The sequence below is a fragment of the Acomys minous genome (genome assembly GCF_964271855.1).
Source record: "Acomys minous genome assembly, chromosome: 6".
Taxonomy (NCBI): domain Eukaryota; kingdom Metazoa; phylum Chordata; class Mammalia; order Rodentia; family Muridae; genus Acomys; species Acomys minous.
The window spans coordinates 129708565-129730951 of record NC_140487.1 but is presented as its reverse complement, the minus strand read 5'-3'; the positions used below and the strand labels follow the sequence as shown (position 1 = coordinate 129730951).

General features: G+C 52.3%; 2 protein-coding genes across 8 annotated transcripts in view; one reads left to right on the top strand and one right to left on the bottom strand.

The window, feature by feature from the left end:
• The first annotated feature begins 335 nt into the window (after positions 1-335).
• SAMD11 (sterile alpha motif domain containing 11) lies at positions 336-18396 on the top strand. 7 transcript variants are annotated; one of them, XR_014779891.1, is made up of 14 exons: positions 336-1220; positions 2272-2363; positions 5406-5587; positions 6151-6201; positions 10508-10632; positions 13405-13494; positions 13649-13783; positions 15202-15364; positions 16248-16363; positions 16484-16562; positions 16643-17133; positions 17296-17407; positions 17575-17685; positions 17803-17943. XR_014779891.1 is itself a non-coding variant. In XM_084785336.1 (14 exons), exons 1-14 carry the CDS (start codon positions 704-706, stop codon positions 18043-18045), a joined length of 2484 nt encoding a protein of 827 aa, XP_084641462.1. In that variant the 5' UTR covers positions 336-703; the 3' UTR covers positions 18046-18396. The 7 variants fall into 7 exon arrangements, 6 of the variants coding, with proteins under 6 accessions (XP_084641462.1, XP_084641461.1, XP_084641463.1 ...); XM_084785336.1 differs by having other exon boundaries at positions 10541-10632; positions 17296-17417; positions 17803-18396; XM_084785335.1 differs by having other exon boundaries at positions 17296-17417; positions 17803-18396.
• Positions 18149-22387, bottom strand: part of NOC2L (NOC2 like nucleolar associated transcriptional repressor) — a 14593-nt gene continuing 10354 nt past the window's right edge. The window contains exons 13-19 of the mRNA XM_084785345.1: positions 22144-22257; positions 21632-21733; positions 20410-20553; positions 20178-20291; positions 19770-19905; positions 18763-18861; positions 18149-18548 (exon numbers count right to left, since the gene is read on the bottom strand). Coding sequence (XP_084641471.1) covers positions 18448-18548; positions 18763-18861; positions 19770-19905; positions 20178-20291; positions 20410-20553; positions 21632-21733; positions 22144-22257 — 810 coding nt within the window. The 3' untranslated portion in view covers positions 18149-18447. The remainder of the gene's footprint in view (positions 18549-18762; positions 18862-19769; positions 19906-20177; positions 20292-20409; positions 20554-21631; positions 21734-22143; positions 22258-22387) is intronic.

Genomic DNA, 22387 nt, shown 5'->3' with positions numbered 1-22387 from the left:
TCCTGCCCTACTCGGGGTAGCTAGGGGCTGCAACCCTGCTCCGCAGTGTTCATGCCACCGGAGTCTAGTCGGCCTTCACGCACCCCCCACCGGAGCCCGCGCCGGCTGGCCGCGCCAGGGCGGTTTAAATGGGCCAAGTTGTGGCGGCAGCAGAGGCGGCGGCGGCGGCGGCGGCGGCGGCGGCGGCGGCGGCGGCGGCGGCGGCGGCGGCGGCGGCGGCGGCGGCGGCGGCGGCGGCGGCGGCGGCGGCGGCGGCGGCGGCGGCGGCGGCGGCGGCGGCGGATCTTCCAAGTCCTACTGTGAACTGGAGTGTGTTCCCGGGCAGCTGTGGGGCGGGGAAAGGCGGGGCTGCGGCTTAGAACGCCTGCTGAACTACGAGCAGGACTGGCGAGTCCACAACTTCTCACTGGAGGAAAAGACTGGCCTGGGTTAGTGCGGCTGGACTTCAGATGCTCTGCAGAGACCTAGGACCTGGAGCTGCAGACCAAGATCTTAGGCAGTTCCAGGAGCACCATGCCGCCAGAGATTGAGGCCAAGCTAGTCAGCCAGACAACTGTCCAGGGAGTCCCGGCAGCCAGCAAGGCAGCTGCATCAGCTGTGAGTACTGAGGCACAGTAGCCAGCCCAGTGAGGCTTCCTGGCCCAAGACCCAACTCCAACCAACATAAATTGAGCAGGCGACAGAAGCCTTCCATCTGAGTGCCATGCCGGCGGTGAAAAAAGAGCTCCCGAGCCGCGAAGACCTGGCCCTGGCCCTGGCTACCTTCCACCCGACCCTGGCCGCTCTGCCGCTGCCACCACTGCCCGCCTACTTGGCGCCACTGCCCGCTGCAGCAGCCCTGCCCTCGGCCGCTGCGCTGCCCGCCTCAGCCTCCAGCTATGAGGCGCTGCTGGCTCCTTCACTCTGCCCCCCGCGCGCTTACCTTAACCTGCACGAGGCCGCGCCTCATCTCTACTTGCCCGGAGACCCGCTGGCTTTCCAGTGCTTCTCAGCCACCGCATCCGCGGCACCGGATTTCCAGCCGCTGATAGACAATGGTGAGCCGTGTATCGAGGTGGAGTGCGGTGCCAATCGAGCACTGCTCTACGTACGCAAACTCTGCCAGGGCAGCAAGGGCCCGTCCATCCGCCACCGAGGCGAGTGGCTCACACCCAACGAGTTCCAGTTCGTCAGCGGCCGTGAGACGGCCAAGGACTGGAAGCGCAGCATCCGCCACAAAGGTGCGGCCGCGGCGGGGGCTCGAGCCGCCGCCTTCTCTCCAGGTTCCTCATTCCGCCACCTGGGACACCTAGCGTTAGCCCAGAGGGGGCGCTGCAGGTCCAGGGCTAGCCTAGGGGATTACCCTTCTCCCCCAAGCCCTACCTGTCCACCCACCCACGCACAGGCGATTTAGTGGACACAGCAGAGGTCTCTCAGCCTCCCACATCCCTTCAGCCCAGGCCACAGCGCGCAGGGGGTCCGGGCTACCCACGAACCGGCAGATCCCTAGCTGGGAAGGTCTCTGAGGCCTGAAGGCAGGGAAGTTTACGGGAATTCCGGAGAGGCCAATGGGAGGGACGCCCTTTCTCCGCGGGCGCCGAGCCAGCGGTTCCTGGCAGGAGTGGTGGGGTGCACGTGCGGCAAGGGTGCGCTGATGGAGTGGGCGCTAGAGGAGGCTGTGTAGACAGGTGGGGACGGCGGAACCTAACAACATTGGCGGTACTGCCAACCACAGACTGTTTGGACTGTGGGTCCAAAGGTGCGGTGTGGAGGCTCCTGAGCCGGGTTCAGTAAGTGCTGGAGCTGCGCCGGAGTTAAAAAGTTAGGGACAAGACTGCATTCGGTTTAGGGGGTCACGCTCCGCCCCCATGAGGCCTCCCTCTTCCTGCAAGAAAGGGAATGTAGAAGCAGGCCAGACCACCTCTCACCTCATCCGGGCTCAACCTATCTAGCCCCTGCCAAGCTGGGATCCCTTGGGACCAGCTTGAAGAGGTTGGAGTGCTGAAAGAAGGCTGCGAGGCGGGGGTGGGGTGGGGGCAATACTCCCTTGGTCAGACAGGGGCACTATCTTGGAATTTGAGTTTCAGAGCCTCCGCATTTCCCAAGCAGCTGCCGCAAAGGGTGGGACAGGAGAGATTGGACAATGGCGGGTGTGAGAGATCTTTGTGAATTTCGTGCATCTTGGCAGGGAGGAGGGAGGTCTGGCCTTGCTCTGACTATGGCCCTAAAAACCATGCTAATGCTACCTGCACCTGGCCTCTCCCTCAAGTATTTTGCTTGGTCTCCTGGCAGGGAAAAGCCTGAAGACGCTTATGTCCAAGGGGATCCTGCAAGTGCACCCCCCGATCTGCGATTGTCCAGGCTGTAGAATATCCTCGCCTGTGGTGAGATATGAGTTAAGCTGGAGCTTGTTGGGCAGAGGGCTGGGTTTCTGCTTCAAAACTGCTGCTGTGCGAGGGTAGCCTGAGAACAAATAGACCAGGGGGCTACTTTGCACTCTCCCTGACTGTTCAGGGTCTTAGGGCAGAAGTCCCTCCCAAGTTTGATACAGGGTGAGGCGTGTGGTTTGTTGTTGTTGTTTGTTTGTTTCGTTTTTTAAGATTTGTTTATATTTTATGTGTATGTCTGTTTGGCATATATGTGGGTAGGTGCAGCATATGCATGCCTGATGCCTATGAAGCCAGAAGAGGGTGTCAGAGACCCTAGAATTAGAATTAAGTATTAGGTAGTAAGGTGCCATGTGGATGTGTTTTGTTTTGTTTTGTTTTTGAGACAAGGTTTCTCTATGTTATCTTGGCCATCGTGGATTCCCTTTGTAGACCAGGCTGGCCTAGAACTCACGGAGATCCGCCTGCCTGTGCCTCCTGAGTGCTGGGATTAAAGGCATGTGCCACCACGCTCGGCTCCATGTGGATGTTTAGAAACAAACCTGGGTCCTCTGCAAGAGAAGCAAGTGTTCTGTTGTTTGTTTGTTTGTTTGTTTGTTTGAAAGAGGATTTCTCTGCATAGCCTTGGCTATCCTGGACTCAACTTGTAGACCAGGCTGGCCTCGAACTCAGAGATCTGCCTGCCTCTGCCTCCCAGAGTGCTTGGATTACAGGCATATGCCACCACCACGCTGCTGAGCAGCAAGTGCTCTTAAACACTGTGTCTCTACAGTTCTTCCTCCACCCTTGGAACTGTTTCTACTTAAATCGTGGGAATGGTCCATAGCCTTGTTTCTGGATGTCATTCAGCTTGGGCTTTGGGACTCTCTTGGCCCAGATCTGGAGGTCACCAAATCATCTGACACACCTGGGAGTGATGCTGATTGTGGGGTTGTGCTCATTCTGAGGCATCACAGTACTGATTTATTTTGTGATCTGGAATAGTCCCAGGCTTGAGTGTAAGCAACCTATGTCTCTGGGGTGCTAGGTTGGAATCCTGCCCAGCATGGGCCTAAATGTCTGAGTGTCTTGAGAGAATAACCTGGCCAGGGCAGACTCTACCGTACAGGTGTACAGTGAACTGAAGTTTGGGGCTTAGTTAGAGATTCCCACCAAAGGCGGACAATGTATTGACTACATGAAGAACAAAAGAGATTAGGGATCAGGCATGCATGCCCCCATACAAGAAGAGTTTGAGGGATTCATTCGAAAAATATATTACCTCCAGAGGGGGACTAAGGGCACCTGGGGGAGGGCAGCAAGGGTCTTGGTGCTGAACTTGGGCTATACCTGGCTTCATGCAGCATCCCTTCTACAGGGGCAGAGAGAGGCAGAGATGCCCTGATAGGACCCAGTTGACCACCTTGAGTTTGTTTCATTTGGGCTGGTGGTGGAGTATCTCTATGGACTCCTTATGGGTCCTGAGGGTCATGCTGGAAAACAACAGACTCAAAGGGGAGCCACATGCCTACCCCACCAGATCTAATACAGGCCAACAGCCTCAGGCTAGCACATACTAGGTTCATAAAACATGTAGGTGAAAACAGACATCAGTAGGTACAGGGACCAGAGGCCAAATCTCTCCACGGCTGCACCTGCATGTAGCTGGTGCAAGAGAAGGGCCTTCACCAGGCTAAGGTTATGTTTTCTGTTTGGGTGGGAGGAGCCATGCTGCTTACAAACCAGTGCCTGCTGAGCACCCCCGGAAGATGGGGACAAGTAGCCAGGTGCCTCCCTGACTTCAGGTGGGAGATCTGAAGCTCTGAGATGGCACCCTGCTTAACTAGGGTTCCCAGTCCCTATTATGCATGGGAGGCCAACTTTCCCAAGCCTGGTCCTTTCTTAGAAAAGACTTCCCACTGTTCCCACACCATGGCTCTTTCCCTAACCCCACAATCAGGACCACAGTATGCATCAGTATCATAGATAATTCCAGTAGTTGAACCCGATGTGCACATCAATCAGAATCTCTGAATAATGGCAACCCTCCCACTGTATGAAGAGGGCCAGTTCTTGGTTAGGAGCCAAGGGCTGCCTAACAGTTCCAGTACATAAGAGAAGCTGTATTCTCAGTCCTTGTGTATTATCAGGGTGGCCACCAGGGTCCTTGGTACCATTTCTCATAGGTCATCTTTCAGGTATCACCCCAGACCCAACCCCTCATACCCTCAGAAGAGTAGGGTAGGTGTGGAGAGGTACGGAAGGGGCTGGTAGGTCCCTGTGCCCAACTCTGAGTGTGATGGGGCTGAGGCTGGCAACAGCCAGCTGGCTCTAACTCCTTTCCAAGTAGTAGTCTCATGACCCCTTTCTTCCCATTGTATGGAAAGGTCTACATACTTGGATGCAAGGGAGAGAAAAAAAATGAGTCTTATAAAAATTGTACCAATTGGGATAAATGGGACAAAGGGCCCTCCTCTCCAGGTGTCCTATAAACAGTAGGCCTGCAGTTTGCAAGGGACCAGCAGTTCAGGAAGCCACCAATTCCTCTAAGCCCCAGGTATAGGCCTCAGATTGTCCCTAACCGGGCTCTGAAGAGCACTGACAAAATGGAAAAAAGGCATGTGGGTGGCACCTGGAGGGCAGAGCACTCGCCCAGCGTCTCAGGGTTGGGTGGGGGGAGAAGAGTGGCCGCTCACTCGCCCAGCTCGCCCAGCGTCTCAGAAGTGGGTGGGGGGAGAAGAGTGGCCGCTCACTGATGTTTCTGCTTGTGAATGTCGGCAATAGAGAAAATGGACCGAGAACCCAGTCTTAGGTTGCATACAGACCCCAGCAGATTGCAGAACCCATGAAGGGAACTGCTTTGAGAGGCATCCTCTGAGTGTGGAAGGTGGGGCTTACCATATGTGGCTGACTCTACAGAGAAGAACTGGACAGGAGCATGTAGGTCCCACACTATCATCCTTGTAAGCTGCCTACAGCAGTGGGACTTCTGCACCTTGGCCTAGGTCGTAGAGGCTGAGGGCCCAGCCTAACCTAACCCTCTTCCTCCCACCTTCTCAGAACCGGGGACGGCTGGCTGACAAGAGAACAGTCACTTTGCCCCCTACACATGTCCTAAAGAAAGAAAGAAATTCCAATTTCTCAGCCAGTGATGGTGACAGTGATGGAAGTAGCCCAGCCTATGGGCAGCAGCCAGGCCTGAAGCAGGAGGATGACCCACATACCCATATCATGAGGAGAAGGTATGTGGCCATGGCCAGGGCAGGAGACTACTGTGGGGGCAGGGCATCAGAGTCAGGGGTCTGTAAGCATGGTGAGGTGCAGGTAGGTGCAGGGATCTTTCCTGACATCTTATCCAGGCACCTTACTTCTGTGCAGGGGTCACTTTTAGGGACTGCATTGGTAGCAGTGGGGACTAGGGACCTGCACCAACCTGGGCTGATGCTCCAAGTCTCCTTCAGGCAGCTGCTGTTAGGTTTCTCCTTGGAGTGATTTCACATTGGCTGAAGCGGCTCCAGCAACTAGATTCAGTAAACAATGTAGAGGTAGCCGGCAGCAAGGCTACTTTGGGTGCTCCAAGGGAAGCGATGTCAGGACTGTTATCCTCATTCGGTTCTGGTAAGTCCAGAAGCTGACTCTAACCTGGCCAGTGGGAGCTGCAGCACATTGAACTTGGCATGGGGCACTGCCTCTTAGCACTGCCCTAACCACTGGTATAGCAGGGTGCTAGAACCAGACTCATGCACAACCTTCTGTCCAGGTGTATTCCTGGAGCCATGCTGACCCTCTGCTTTTCCCTTTTCAGAGTCCACACCCACTGGGACGTGAATATTTCCTTCAGAGAAACATCCTGCAGGTAGGAGTCCAGGACTGTGAGGCTTCTGGTCACACATGACAGGCAGCAGGGAGGTTTATTACTCTACTTCCCCTTGGACTGTTTGTAAATTCTATGCTGCCTGTCTTTTCTCCCTCCTTTGCCTATGAACCCTTGTCTTATTCACTATCCTAGCCAATATGAACCAATGTGAGCTGAGTATCCACCAGGTTTTCTGTCCTTTTGCACAACCTGGAAGGTGGGTGACAGGATCCCACCTTAGCCTAGCACAGACCTATGCCAAGTGGCACAAGCAGTTCTGAGCAGGGCACATCTCAGTATGCACATATTGTCCCATGATGGGAGTGTCCATTTGTATCCATCTGCTACAAGATTGAGGCTGTAATGCCCAGATATGGACCTGGAGTTGAGAATGGTGATGTCCATGTAGTATCTTGAATATGTGAGAATTCACTGGGCAAAGGGTATCTGCAAAGTTATGTTAGAAGGGGGGATGAAGAGGCTGTGGTGGCACATTCAGGACAGAGGCAGGTGAATTTCTGTGAGTTCCAGAACGACAGCCAGAGCTGCACAGCTGCACAGAGAAACCCTGTCTTGAAAAATAAAACAAAGGAAGGGAGGGAGGGAGGAGAGAGAGAGAGAGAGAGAGAGAGAGAGAGAGAGAGAGAGAGAGAGAGGTGGTGGCGGCGGTGGCGCACGCCTTTAATGCCAGCAGAAGCAGGCAGATCTCCATGAGTTCAAGGCTAACTGGTCCACAAAGAGAGTTCTAGGATAGCCAATGCTACACAGAGACCTTGTCTTGAAAAACCAACCAACAGGGCTGGAGAAATGGCTCAGAGGTTAAGAGCACTGGCTGTTCTTCCAAAGGTCCTGAGTTCAATTCCCAGCAACCACATGGTGGCTCACAACCATCTATGATAAGATCTGGTGCCCTCTTCTGGCATGCTGGCTCACAGGCAGTCAGAATACTGTGTAAATAATAAATAAATACTTTTTAAAAAAAGAAAAGAAAAACCAACCAACAAAACAAACAAACAAAAAAGAAAGAAGATGTGACGAGCAGCAGGTCTGGCTAGGTGAAGGCTAAAGATATCTGGGCCTTGAATGCTAGACATGTTGGAGTTTGTCCTCAAGAAAGAAGACACAGAAGGCTCTTCACCAAGGAAGTGTGCTTTGAAAAGATCTTTTTGGGGCTCGAGAGATGTCTTAGCAGTTAAGAGCACCGGTTGCTCTTCTAGAGGTCCTGAGTTCATTTGCTGGCACCCACATGGCAGCTCACAACTGTCTGTAACTCCAGTTCCAGGGGATCCGACACCCTCTCACATACATACATTATGCAGGCAAAACACCAACACAAATAGAATAAATAAGGGGGTTTTTTATGTTAAAAGAAAGGAAAGAGAATCCGTCTGGAAAAGCAAAAACAAAAAAGCACTGGCTGCTCTTCCAGAGGTCCTGAGTTCAATTTCCAGCAACCACATGATGTTTTATAACCATCTATAATGAGATTTGGTGCCCTCTTCTGGTTTGCAGGCATACATGCAGGCAAACACTGTATATGTAATAAATAAATAAATAAATAAATAAATAAATAAAATGAAGTCATCAGATAAGGACGCTGGAGTTCGAGAAGATCAGTTTCAGTCTCCCAGCTCCTGAAGGACAAGTCTGTGAACACGCTCAGCTGTGATTTCCAGATGGTACAGTCCAACCTTACTCCAAGGAAGCACATCACTCAGGGACTACCCTCATATGACCAAAGCCATATATGAGATGTCTGTCCTGGCTTCTTGTCAGATATGTTATTATTTTATGATTGACAATGCCTGCATCCTAGGGATGAATTGGAGTTGCCAGCTCAACTGACGATTTTTATGAACCATCATGAACACTAATGACACTTTATATGGCTTTTACTTTACATGTTACAGGTTTTTTTTGTTTTGTTTTGTTTTGTTTTTGTTTTTCAAGACAGGGTTTCTCTTCGTAGCCTTGACTGTTCTGGACTCACTTTGTAGACCAGGCTGCCCTTGAACTCACATCGATCTGCCTGCCTCTGCCTCCCAAATGCTGGAATTAAAGGCATGCGCCACCACACCAACTACAACCTGGTACCCCTCAAAAAGCCCTTCAATCCCAACACTCAGGATTGAAGCAGGCAGATTTCTGAATTCAAGGCCAGCCTGGTCTATAGAGTGAGTTCCAGCCAAGACTACACAGAGAAACCCCTGTCTTGAAAAAAGAGGAGGAGGAGGAGGAGGCAGCAACCCTTAGTTTCGAGAGCCAGGATTCTACCAAAAGGGGGAAGAAGACAGACAGCCCAGGGGTACTGACAGACTTCGGCTTACCTACTGGTAGATTTAGTGTCTATAAAGGAAGGTGCAGGTCGCCGAGCCCAGCTCCCTTTTTTTCACCCCTACCTAGCTCTGTGTTCTGCCTTGTTGGCCTGCCAACTCTTTCTTCTGTCCCCAGTCTCCTGTCTGTGAATCCATCTCTGAGTGTTACTTTCCACTTGTCTGTTCACTTGTTTCCAGTGATCCATCTGTCTTTGGTTCTCTGACAAACTCTGTGAACTGCCTGCCGGCCTGCTTGAATCAAACAGAGGGCCTAACTACCCCTTCTGCCTGTGCAGCCTTGGGCAATGCCTCTGGCCACTCAGGGTTCCTAAACTGACAGGAAAGGGAACCAAAGGAACAGGGTGGAACCCCCAGAAGGCATGCTAAACCAGTCTTTTTCTCTTTGTGGCCTCCTCATGATCCTCCTCCTACAGCCTTTTGGCCCTTCAGTGCTCACACACCTCTTCATCCATGCCTCAACCTCCTGAGATACTCCAGGGCGTGGTCCATAACGTGTGATAGGGTGCAGAGGGTGGGTTGTGGCTTCAAGAACCACATGCCAGGATGCGGCATAATTAATTCATTTTCAGTAAGGGTGGGATTTTTTTTCAGATCTGTATAAAATCAGCATAATTTTTCAATGATTGGCCAAGCTATAGGAATAGGTTTTCAGAACTGAGTCTCCACTGGGCCCATAGAACAAACTACCAAGGCAAAATGGGAGATGGGTGCCCCAAATTCAATCCCTATTCTATTGTTATCCATTGCCAGTGACTCTGATGTTACCAGGCTTTTCCAGATACAGGTCCAAGTCAAAGATCTTACTTTCCTTCTGTGGGCCAGGCTGTATTCACAGAGAACAGACTTTCTGCCCTCCATGGGGCCTCTAGAAGCTGGTTCACCTCTTTACCAGTAGGAGATCCCCATGGGAGCCACTTGTAGCCACCGCAGCCTGTGCCTAGTCAGCCAGCAACTCCCTCGTGCTGAGATAGCAATTCTTTCTAAAATCCCCACATTGATGAGGATGCAGGGGATGAGCTTCATGCCAATTAATCCTATAAAGTACTTACGCCCCCACCTGCCCTCTGGGCATGTCGCGCTGGGGTGGGGAGAACACCACATGTGGGCTGGGGCCATCTAGGGTGTCTGCTGATGAAACTTATCGGCTTAGGTGCCAGCCCTGGATTAGCCCAGCTCCAGTCATCCTGGCCAGGGGCTGGGAGCTATTTAACGAGGTTCAGAGTTGATTCCCAGGTCACTTCGCAGACATTCTGCCAGAATCTGAGGCTGCTCTGTCACAGGTGGGCCACAGAGAGCATGTGCTGAGTGCTGGTACCACTGTTCCGGCCCTGGCTTTGGCTTCCTGTTTCTCCCTTCTCTCCTGATGTGGGGGTGCTTACAGAACTTCAGGGTAAGGGATCCCTTATACAACCTCTCCCCTATGGGGCTCTGTGGATGAGTATTCAGCTGACTCCACTAGAAAGAGAAACATAGAGTTAAATGCTGTTATACCAAGCCAAAAGGGCCTGACTAGAAGTCGTGACCCACCCATGGATGGTGTGCCACCTATGCCTGCTGGCATCTGCTAATGAACACGCATCTTGTCAGCTATAGAGCTCTGGTCAGAACTTCAGTCTCCTTATTTAAAAGAACTAGGAATTAGGGAGTATTTGCCATGTGCTTGGGGCCAGAGCTGACAGTACGTATGACAGCTTACCCTCTCTGCAAGCTGCTCTCAAAGGTAGGTCAAGGCACACATTTATCTAAAAAGTAGACCAGCTGGAGGTGTTTGGGTCTAAGTGCCAGATTCTGGCTTCCTTTTAGTGGGTTTAGTTGGCATGCACATATATGCTGTCATTATCCTCATACAGAGGTGTGCACCTGGCCTTGCATACTTGATGAATACTGTCCGTGGACCCTCATGCTGACAATGTGCCAGACTCCCAACCCATTAGGCAGCTCATGGCTTGGCCTGTCTTGCTCTGCTGCAGCCAGGACAACAACCTCCCCACCCTTATATCCAGTGTGCATCGAAGCCGCCACCTCGTTATGCCTGAGCATCCAAGCCACTGTGACTTCAAGAGAGGCAACGTGGAGATTGGCCTTGGACCTGGAGGTGAGGAATCTAAGGATATCAAGGGCAGAGTGGGATTCTGGGGCAACAGAAATCCTGACTGAAGACAGCCAAGTATCCTCCCCAAGTCTCTGATCAGCAGCTCTGGGCCCTGAGCACTTTGGCCGGCAGCCAGAGGCCAGCAGAGGAGGGGGAGGTGTGAGGCTGCCTTTCCCCTGGGGCTACATGTGATGGTAATTGTGTAAATCTCAGGCAGACAGGCAGACAGGGCTGCAGCAGAGGCTGCTCCATTACGGCTTTTGCTGGAGTGAGTTTAGAGTGACTGAGACCCAACACCCTTTCCTCAAAGGGGCAGATATGTAAAGCTCTCCTAAGCTCAGAACTACCCACTGCAGAATGGTTCGTGCAGCAAGAGCATGCTCACTCCTACCCACAGAGCATGTGCAGCCCTAGTTCTGCCTCTCTGGGGACCTGACCTTAAGCAAGGTGAGCAAACTATATATACTAGGGCTCCCAGGACCACAGAGGAAGCTCACCTCTAGAAGCAACAGGAGTTCAGAGAAAGAAGCAGCCTAGAGATCATGGCACTCTTCAAAAAAGCAGACCATACGGCTTCCGTGAAGGCACACTGAGCTTCAGAGGCCGTGAGAGCCTTTCTGTCCTGGGCTCCTAAATGGAAATGTTTCTGGCAGTGGCAAAGGCTGGGTGAGTGTGGTCCATCAAAGTGGACATCCTTATCAAACCCCCATGTGCTAGAAAGGCTTTGAAGGCTGGTAGGGGACTGCTTCTGGAACAGCTGGGGACCAGATGGAGAGGTCCAGCCTGATGGAAGCAGCTGAGCAAGCAGCTGATAAAAATCTAATTGCTCCATTGATTGGGTAGACTCAAGGGAGTCTGTAATGATTATGGTATGCTGAGCTCACAGGCCCTCCTCCTCGTTCCTACACATGGAGAGCGCTGTGTGTGTGTGTGTACTTGTGCACTTGCACACTTCCATGCTTGCTGTGATGTCTGTGTACTGAACATACATATGTCCCTCTGTGATGTTTAGTCATCTGTCAACTACTCCTCCCTTGGCACTGCACTCAGAGGTTCATACTGTGAAAACTGGGAGTGTGTGTGGTGCCCATGTCCCACATTTAGAGTCTTGTCCCTACTTCCTAGGGGCTTTCTTTCCGTCCTTGTAGAGGTTCACGTCTCCACTGTGCCACTGCCTCCTGAACCAGAGCGGACCACAGAGCTTGCAGCAGGTTTTATGACTTTGTGCATCTTTCTATTACACTTCAGGCAGTTAATTTTCCTGCGTGCTGTTAGGGGCACCCTAGTGTGCGGCAAGTGAATGTGGCTTCATTAAGTCTGCCACAGGACTGGGTCTTGTTTGAGGTGCCTCTACTCCATAATCACTTCCACAACGCTGTTACAAGAACCAAAATCCAGGAATACAAAGATATATTCTCTCTCTCCTACCCCGCCCCCTCTGGGTGTGGGGGTAGCCACTGTTAAAGTGGGAACAAACTGCTGTGAAAAGAGCCCTTGTCTAATCCTTAAGGGGATATGTGGGTTGGGACAAGAACAGGTACAGAGTGATTGAGATTAGGTCACAGAGACCTAAGGGACCCTGCCTAGATCAGCTGCTGCCTCTCCTGCCCACTAGTCTCTGATATGCTATTGATGGCTCCAAGTGCAGCCAGATGCTCTTAAACTGTCTGCTGGATGGTGGGACCCTTGTCCAGACAGTGGGTGCTGTCTCTCTCTTTGGGGTAAAGGCTGAGATGTGGCCAGCTAGACCAACAGCAGTGAGGTAGTTGAGATCAATAAGTTATTAGCACCATTCTGTCAGCCATAATGTTGAAATTGATCGGTGTTTTGGCTGCCACATTTCCCCAGCCTGTTAAAAAAATGACAGAGTAAGGAAATTGTTATTTTTTTTTAATGGAATTCAGCTCTGGTGCTGGTGGCAGGGCTTTGCAGGAGGGTGGGCTCACGTGTGGAAGCAGCACTTGCTGGGCATCATGGAGATTTTGGATTGCACAAGGACATTGTTCCTCCACACTCATAGCTGGTGAGGATAAGGGGGGCAGACAGCAACCTTAGCCTGGAGCCAGGATGGCATGGGCTGTTTAGAAAAGACCCTAGCCTCAGGGTCAGGAGCTCAGAAGGAAGCTAGGCACGGTGTTTAGGCTGGTCTGGAATTGAGCCAACTAATGTCTGAGGCTTGACATGTGGGGTATGATCTCTGGGTCCTATAGGGGATATTGGAAGCAAAGGCTGTGCCTGCCTTATATAGGCATAGCACACATAGACTGTCTCTATGGGGTGAGTTGCTCAGCAGTCCCTCAAGAGCCCAGAGTCTGGACATGCAGGTGGGCAGATACGGTCAAAGAGGGAGAAACAAGGACCTCCTTTCTGTGCTACAAGTGTAGCGGAGAGGTTACTTGGGGAAAAACCAGAATGAAGTAGGCTGTGATCTCAAGTATGCTTTCTGAATTTGCCTCTCCCACACGGGCAAAGGGAGGCCACTCAGCTCCCCCAAGGAGGGGCTAGGGAAGCATATGGACTTACAGGAGATTGCCTGGTGAAACCTTGGCATGAACTTCATTACTAGGGCCAGCATCAGGGTTGCTTTGTGTCCTTGCTATACTCCACACCTACTTGTCATCAATGTGGAGTCTCTGGCCTGAGACACCAGGTTGGGCAAGGTCTTAACTGCCAGGGAGAATATGGCGGTGGCTGCGTTTCCAAGCTGAGCTAAGGCAGGGTGGCCTTCCCTCCAAGCCATGAGGCACTGGATGGGGCTCACTCTATCCTCTACAGGTGACCTGTTGGGCAAGAGGCTGGGCTGCTCCGCTTACATTACCAGCGACTGTTCTTCAGAGAAAAAGACCCGAAGCAAGTCCCCTCAAGGTGAAAGCCTGACCCAGGAAAGGGAGACAGGACACAGGAGAGGGGAGGAAGCAGCCAGTTCCTGCATCCTGAAGGGTTCCCCAGACCTTGGGTGGCCTTGACTCCCCCCTTGGCACTCTCTGAAGAAGCCCTCACCATGTGCTCCTTCCAACAGAGACTCTGCTGATCCCAGAGCTGGAATCTACAATGGCCCCCGAGGACCACTACCATCGGCTCATGTCAGCCCTGGGTGATGCTGGCCCCTTTGAGGAAACTCAACGTCTCTATCACCTGGGTGTCCCCACCCATGGTATGTGCCACCCCCCCCCCCAGCACTCCAACCTCAGATGTGCCAATCTTCTGTTATCTTTCCATCCTGTGTACTAAGTTTACCCCAAGAAAAGGATCTGAATATTTGGAGGTCAACACCAAGACCAGTACTGGCTACACAGGAGGTATCCAGATAATGATACAGGCTAGCTGCCTAAGGACCTGTTCTCAGTCCTTCCTTCATTGTTCACCCCTGAGGAGAGCCCAGGTGAGACTGGGACAAAAAAGTTTGCTCACCTGCTCTCTGTTGAAGAGGTGTGGATTCTGTAGCCTATGCTAGGTTCTCCTCGCTCCCAGAGCAGTCAGTACAATGCCACAAATCTGTGGTCATGTTAATATTGTGTCAGACCTTTACAAGCTGATTTTGTTGTCTGGGGAAGGGGGCATGATAGGCAGGCAGCCCAGAAAAAGGTGGCTGTGTCACACGGGGATGTGGCCACTATGCCCCAGGTTGCTTGAGAGAAACTAAACCTGAAGCACGACCCAAGCTTGCAGCACTGTGGAGTCTTGTCTTTTCTAGCAGAAGTGGCTGGGGGCTCAGGGAAGGGGGTAGGATTTCTGATTCTTGTAGAAGGCACTGTCCCCAAGGGCAGCTCAGACACAAAGAGCCTGAATAATTCACTAAATGTTAATAATTTAAAAATCTTTCTAATTGCTTTCCCAGCTCTGCTGGCCTGTGCAGGAGAGGGTGTACAGGCAAGCTGGTTGTCAATCACCAGTGCACAGAGAGTAACTGGGGTGGGATGGGGTGGGATGGGCTTATGGAGCTCCGGGGGCTGGCTTCAAGCCCTGGCTAGACCCACCTCCCTTTCTTAGGTAATTAATTTGTGAACAGGCAGTAGACGTGGAGCTTGAGAGCTAAAGGGCAGAGGAGCCTGCTCCCATCCTGAGTGCAGTGGGGCACATATCACAACCACGTGGCCATGTTTTACTGCCAGTTAGTGGGATCTGATATTGTGACCATGCACTCTATGTATTGCTTTATGGGAGTGACAAATTCTCCTTGTTCTTGCCCCTACAAAGGAGTTACCTGGGCAGCCTTGTATTTGAGGTCCCCTCCCAACCCGATGCGCTGACCTTCTTACACACTCTACTTTGCGAAGGTTCCAGTCTCCACCCGCCAGCACCAATACTCACAAACACCAAGCTGTCCTCCATGGAGCCCTCCTCCCCAGCTCATCATAGTTACCGACCTCCTGATGATATTCCAAGTTCACTTGCCTGGATGCACCCTGTAGCCTTCCCTGCAGATTCACAAAACAGCTCAGGACCCGTGAAAGTCTCCTCCTCCCACTCTGTTCTTGGCTTCACTGGGTCAATGCCCTGCTCACCAAGATAGAAAGGGGAAATCCTAGAGGAGCTTAGCATCTGGGTCACTGCTGTTGCTTCCCTTCCCAGATCTGCTAAGGCTGCGGCAGGAAGTAGCAACTGCAACTTTGAGGAGTCCCAGTAGCTTGGAAATACAGCTGCCCTCATCCGCAGCAGGCCATCGACGGAAGCAAGGCCTAGCTCAGCACCGGGAGGGAGCAGTTCCAGCTACGAACCCATCGTTCTCTGAGAGGTACTAAGGTGGCGTTTCAGCAAGGCCCCATTTCCCCTGTGCTTGTTACTTAAGGTCTAACATATCCTGGAACTTCCTCTTGAATCTCATCCGTCACATGTGTGGGAACATGTCTCACCATGTTCAAGGTCCACCGAAGGAGACTCCTAAAACCACCTGTGCTGAGGAAAGACCCAAGAAAACATTTCTGGGGCAGACTATGCAGGAATGCCAAGAGCCATTTCAACATTCTTGTTGAGCGACTAGCAGAGGTGCCCTGAGACAGCAGAGGGCCTCCCCTCACAGGTAGTGGTGGAACGCAAGGAGTCAGCCACTTACCATCTGGAATTCCCACCCATGGGTCAGCCAAAGCACTCAGAGTTAGAGAGCAGAGAGCGCCACACTGCCTGCCTCCACACCCCACCACAGGCCAAAAACACCCCTCCATGGAGACATCAAAGCTGCTCACAGTACAGATTGTCTCCACAGCCAACTAGTGAAGCCAAGGAAAGTGCTGGGTAGGGGAACCAGGGTTCCTAACCACAAGCCATACCACCTCAACCAACCAGACTGCAGCAGCTGCAGCTGCCTGCCATCTCTAGACAGTGGCTAATTACCCTGCTGTGTGCCCCTCCCCACGCTGCTCAGGATGAGAGGTCACCCCCTCCCCCCAGTAATTACCACTGCAGCCGCCTCCACCTACAGGGTCAGCGCCTCTGTGCCACAGGGAGATTAATTGGTGCTGCAAGCTTGGACAGGGACAACACACAACCCGAAGCCATAACCAGTGACCGCCTGCGGGGTTAGCAATTAGAGGTGGCAGCAGGGGGTGCACCCGAGGCCAGAAAAGGGGGGTGGTGCACAAATGGAACCAGGCACGTGCTCACTATTCTGCTGTCCACAGGGAACTGTCACAGCCACCCCCTTTGCTGTCACCCCAGAATGCCCCCCACATCGCCTTGGGTTCCCATCTCCGGCCTCCTTTTTTGGGGGTGCCCACAGCTCTGTGTCAGACCCCAGGTGAGAAACAGTCGGGTATGTAAGCCCTTTGCGTCCCCGTGTGACCCGCTTTAGGTGCAGAAGGCAGACATACAAGAAGTGCAGAGCGTCCAGCTGGAATGGCCTGTTCTCTTTTCCCAGGTTACAGCTTCCTGCCCCCTGCCCAAGCTGAGATGCTAGCTAGGCAGCAGGAGCTTCTACGGAAGCAGAGCTTGGCTCGGTAAGCACCTGGAAGACCAGTGGGAGTAGTTTTTTTAAGCATGCACAGGCTGACTCCCACTGTCTGTCCTTTTGGTCCAGGTTGGAGATGTCGGAGTTGCTTAGGCAGAAAGAAGTGGGCAGTGCTCACCGCCCACAGCTTCTGGCACCAGAGGTGGCTCTGCATATGCCTGAGGGTCCTGACGAGCTGCAGCGGCATAGCTCCATGCTGGTTTTGAAACACAGCTCAGCACCACTACTGGCCCTGCCACCCCAGGGACCCCCAGGCCCAGGACCCCCTACCCCACCCAAGGAGTCTGCCCGAAGCCACTCCCAAAAGGGGAGTCTTGGTGCTGCCTCAGCCCGGCCCAGCAAACCTAAGGAGACTGGCCTCTGGGCTCAAGATGTCTCTGAGCAGCCATCCAAGGATTCAGATGGAGAGGACCCTGAGATAGCAGCTGCCAGGGGCGGGGCCTCTACTCCCAGCCAAGTCCCATCAGGAGGGACCAGAGCAGAAGGAAAGGGGCTTCTCTCAGAGTCCACACTGCCCCTGGGATTCCCCTGTGGAGCAGTCAGCCCCTACTTCCACTCAGGTGGGCAACTCTAGCCACCCACTGATAGTGGGTTCCATGGGGAAGAAAATTCTTTGTCACTGAGGCAAGGACTTTAACCAATTAAGAGAAAGGTCAACCCATGGTAAAGGAGGCATAGGAACAGAAAAGCACAAGCCCTAGTGACACCCTTTCTATCTCCAGGAACCATGGGGACACTCTTGACTGATGAAGAGACCACAGCCCCTGACGATGTCAACAAGTGGACTGTAGATGATGTCTGCAACTTCGTGGGGGGCCTTTCTGGCTGTGGCGAGTATGCCAGGGTGAGGGGAGTGGCAGGTCTTTGGGGGCTAGGCCGGGAGGACCAGCTCTGGGCAATATCCCAGTCTCCACAATCAACAAAAAGAGACTTTCCTTTTGCTGAGTTATTTCTCCGTGCAAGACACACAACTCTACTTTATGGGCCTACCTTGTCCCCAGGTTTTTAGAGAACAAGGAATAGATGGAGAAACTTTGCCTCTATTGACAGAAGAGCACCTTCTGAATACCATGGGACTGAAGCTAGGGCCTGCTCTCAAGATCAGGGCCCAAGTAAGTATGGCCAGTGTTTTCACAGTCTAGAGAGGGCATAAGGACTCCTTGTGACTGGAGATGGTCTCCCAGGCCCCTTTACCTAGCAAGTATTCACAGAGCCTCATCTCTTTGTAGGTGGCCAAGCGCCTGGGCCGTGTCTTCTACATGGCGAGCTTCCCCGTGGCCCTGCCGCTGCAGCCACCAAGCCTGCAAGCACCTGAGCTCAGCCCAGGACAGCAACCCCTGTCCCCAGCAACCACCACCTCCCCATACGAGGGGGCCTACCTGCCCACAGGCCGAGCCTCACCCAAGCAGGAAAATGGGTCAGGGACCATAGCTCTGCTCCCAGGGGCCACAGATGCTTCCCAGCTTCTCTAACTATCATACTCTCTGATAATCATGAGACTGCCCACACCCAAAGTATCTTTCCTTTTGATTTTAGATGCAAAAATACCAAGAACATTAAACACACACACGTGGCTTAAGAGGAAAGTAATGAATTTACCTTCTAGAGGTTAACTGCAGAGGTCTGCAAACAAACCAAAGACAAAGTAGAGAGGCCATGGAGCCACCCTCCCCACTATCAACTGCGACTATTCTGCAGGTCAGGGTCAGCCTCCTGCTTAGGGCAGCAGAAGGCTCTGCAGAGCCAGTTCCCTTTCAGGGTCAAAGCAGCTCTGAGTACACTTGTTCTGCTGTGCTGTAACAATAAAGCCCTGTCTAACTGTCTCCTGCTGCACAGTTGTTGGCCTCAAGGCCTCCAGGACCTGGCAGGAGCCCTCAGTCCTCTTCTGAGAGCTGAAGATCCTCCAGCTCATCTTGTGGTCCCTGAGCCAGTTGCCACAGTTCACTTGGGTCCACCCCTGTGTCTGGGTCTCCATCTGCAGAGAAAGAAGAGGCTATGTAAATCCTGCTGTATCATGAAGAAGCCAGTCTTATAGGTTACTTACTCATCACTAATTAAGCACAGTATTAATTAAAATTATCAGTATGCGATAGCTGGCTGCCAGAGAATACAGAGCAGCTGGCCTGGTACCCCAGGGAGCGGCACAGGCCTGGCTTAGAGCAGTCTATTTCACAACAGAAACCACTTACCCTCTGAATTGCTGGTACCCTCTTCTTCCTCCTCTTCCTCCTCTTCCTCCTGGTCCTCTTCTTTCATTCCTTGGTGAGCACCTCGGAGCCCAGGTACCCCTGCAGAGGAAGAACCACAGAGGCACATACACCCCACCCCATCCTGACATCCAACAGCAAGGCAGCATGAGCAGCAACACAGGAGAGCTGGCTAGCCCTATAATCCCATGTGGACACCCACCAGGGCCACAGGTCTCAGCAGTGGTAAAGGTGCCACTGGCCCTTTCTGCCACCTACATGGAAGCCCCAGCATGGTGAAAATTGCCAATATTGAGTCCTCAGCTTAAACAGAAGGAAAGGGCCAATGAGTGATATAAGCCGGGCGTGGTGGCGCACACCTGTGATCCCAGCACTCAGGAGGCAGAGGCTGGCGGATCACTGTGAGTTCGAGGCCAGCCTGGTCTACAAAGTGAGTCCAGGACAGCCAGGGCTACACAGAGAAACCCTGTCTCGAAAAGCCAAAAAAAGAAAAATATAATAACAAGAAACAGGTATAAAGCTGGGCGTGGTGGCGCACACCTTTAATCTCAGCACTCAGTGAGGCAGAGGCAGGCAGATCTCAGTGAGTTCAAGGTTAACCTGGCCTACATACAGGGTTCCAGGACCGCCAGGGCTATTACACAGAGAAATCCTGTCTCAAAACAAAAGAAAGAAAAAAAAAAAAAGAAAAGAAAAGAAAAGAAAAGGAAAAACAAACAAACAAACAGGTCTAGGGCCAGAGAGATGGCTCAGTAGTCAATGGTTTAAGGACCTGGGTTTGACTCCCAGCACCCACATGTCATAAGGCATCTGACGCTCTCCTCGGTGGGCACCGGGCACACACGTGGTATAGACATACTTGTAAGCAAACAACACATAAAAATTAAAGTCAACACTACCAACAACAACAAAAACCAGGTCTGCCGACTAGCCAGATATGAAACACAAGCACACACAGAGCTCTTAACCATTCCCACCCCAGGCCTCACCTTTCTCAAAGAAGTCTGTGCTGTCCTCCCCCTCAGAACTGTCCAGCTCAAACAGGTCTTTTAATTCCTTCCTGTCTTCATCCTTCCTGTCTTCCACTTTCCGCCTTTTGATCTCCGGGAAGTTCAGGTCTTCTAGCTTCAAGGACCAGAAAAAGAGAAAAACAGATGAAGGAAGAGGCCAAGAGAGCTGCGCAGAGCTTAGCTTTGCCCAGTCTCACGGGAGCCATACATGGAACAGGTGCCCTGCAGGAAGCAGCAACTTGCAGGCTTCACACAAACTCACTGCCCCGTTTTTTTCCCTCCTACCTCTGTTTCCTTTTCCAATTTCACTGCCTCTGCCCGACCCCTTTTACAAGTACCCTGCTTGGCCATTTTCTACCAGGCCACCTTCCCAGACCCCAGCCATACCCGCTCTTTGCCACTGATCTCCAGCTGGATCTCACGGTCCCTCAGTTTCTTCCAGTGGCTGTAGTACCTGGTGAGAGGGGTCCCCTCTTCACGGGCCTGCTTCTCCCAAGCATCCTAAGGATTGGGTAAATTCAGGACCATGCTCATCCTGGAAAATTCTCAAACACATGCAACACCCTAACTGGTGACCTCAGGTAGCGTCACTCCAACCCAGATGCCGAGCCCAACCCACCACTGCCCGCTGGTCAGACACACTGAAGGTCACTCTCTGGCGAAGGGTTTGGATGTGCTCTGAGTTCTCTTGCACCTTCTCCAGCAGCTGGCGCATTTGCCGGCAGTAGTTGGCCACTTTGCACTCCCGGAGAAAAGATTTCAGCTGCAGAAAGGAAGGACAGACTCAGTACAGCCCCAGTGACTGGACTATTCCCAACCTCACCGGGGATCCAGGCAATGAGAAGCCACGTGGCAAACACAAGGAGACACAGGGCCCGCTACCAGCCTCTTACCTGGGTCTCACAGGCATAAGGCCGTTCACTCATGTGCTTCTGAGTATTACTGCAGCGGCCTGAGAGGTAAGCAGCTGGACGGTTGTGAGAAGCCACAAAACCTTGAGCCTATTTGCTATTTTCATCTTAACTGAAACGCATCTGCTAACTCCTACTCCAGATTCACACATCCATATTCCGAGGACCTTGAGCCCAAAACCAAAGGTGTCCTGACTACCTGACATCATCAGCCAAGAGGACACAGGGGGAGGGCACTGCCACATTATGCCACCAACAGTGATGGAGCACATGTCACTGCTGTATATGTGACTTCTGCCTTCACATTACCTGTGTCTATATATGAGCCTGATCCAGGTATGAGCAGCACCCTCACCACAACGAGCCTGTGAGTAATGGAGCTAATGATCCCTTACCAGTACCAGACAGGGACAAGAGCCCCCTCCAACGAGAGGTGTGAAGATGACTGGGCTGAGGGCAAACAGATTTTCATGAGGGACACAGAAAGAGCTGAAAAGAGGGAGGGCTACATTTGACCTCTATGACCATCTAGGAAAGCAGAATGGGCACCAGACCAACCCAGGCTTCCAGACTTCTATAGGTAGCCCTGGGCCATAGTACGTTCTAGCCAGCCTAGGGAAGGGTCTGTAAATTCTTGAAATCACTGTTAAGTTACCCAGGCCTGGCCCAACTTTGTCAGTGGCTGATAACCCTTTACAAGTTAACTCCACGGTACCCAGAGAGAAACTGCTCAAGCAACCAAGACAAATGAGCACCCTCTCCTGCACTGGTACCAACAGCTCTGGCTACTGTCTTGTAAAACTAAAAGAAGCTTCCCTTTTGTCCCTCTACACAAAGGCAGATAACCTACTAACATATTGTCCAAGTTAGCCACAAAGAAGATGCCAAGGTCTGGACGGGGAAAGAGAGTCAGGTGTTAAGCACACATACCTGTAGGACAGTGGGCAGCACCAACTCTGGGAAAGCGATGCTATGGGCCTGGCTGTGCAGGTATTCCAGGATAAGGTCATACAGCTGCTCCAGCAGACCATCCTGAGGAAGCAGGCCCCATTTCATTGGACGAAGCAGCCCAAGAGCCCATGATCTTATATTTCACCCTTGCTGCTCAATCTCACAGATCTGGGCTATAAAACAGTACTCAGTCTCCCCCAAGTCACACCCACCTTTACAGGGCCTGAGATTAAGGAGCCATTGGTCTATGACTGCAGAAACCTCAATCTTAGTACTTGAGAGGTGGATCTCTGTGAGTTAAGGCCACCCTGATCTGTATAGCAAGTTACAGGACAGCCAGGGCTATATAATAGAGATCTGGTCTCAAAAGAAACCACCGATGTTGTGTAATGGCAGTCCCTACCTTGTACCCCAACAGTCTCTGAAGTCCTTGTAAGCCAACTAAAACACAGCCACGGGCCTCACCCAGAAGGCCTTGAGGCCAGCCTCACCCGGTATGCCTTCTCCTGCAGGTTGGTGTTGGAGAGTTTTAAGATCACAGAGAAGTTGATGGGCCTGGAGCTCATTCGGCCTGGCCGCTTATTGAAGTCCACCTGCTGGAAAATCTACACACAGAGAGTCAGCCCAACCCAGTGAGACCCCTCACGACCAGGCTATACAACTAAAGATAGCTCAAAGCCCACAGACGCCTCCAGGCCCTGTTCACCTTCCAGAGCCCCAAGTACTCTGGAGAAA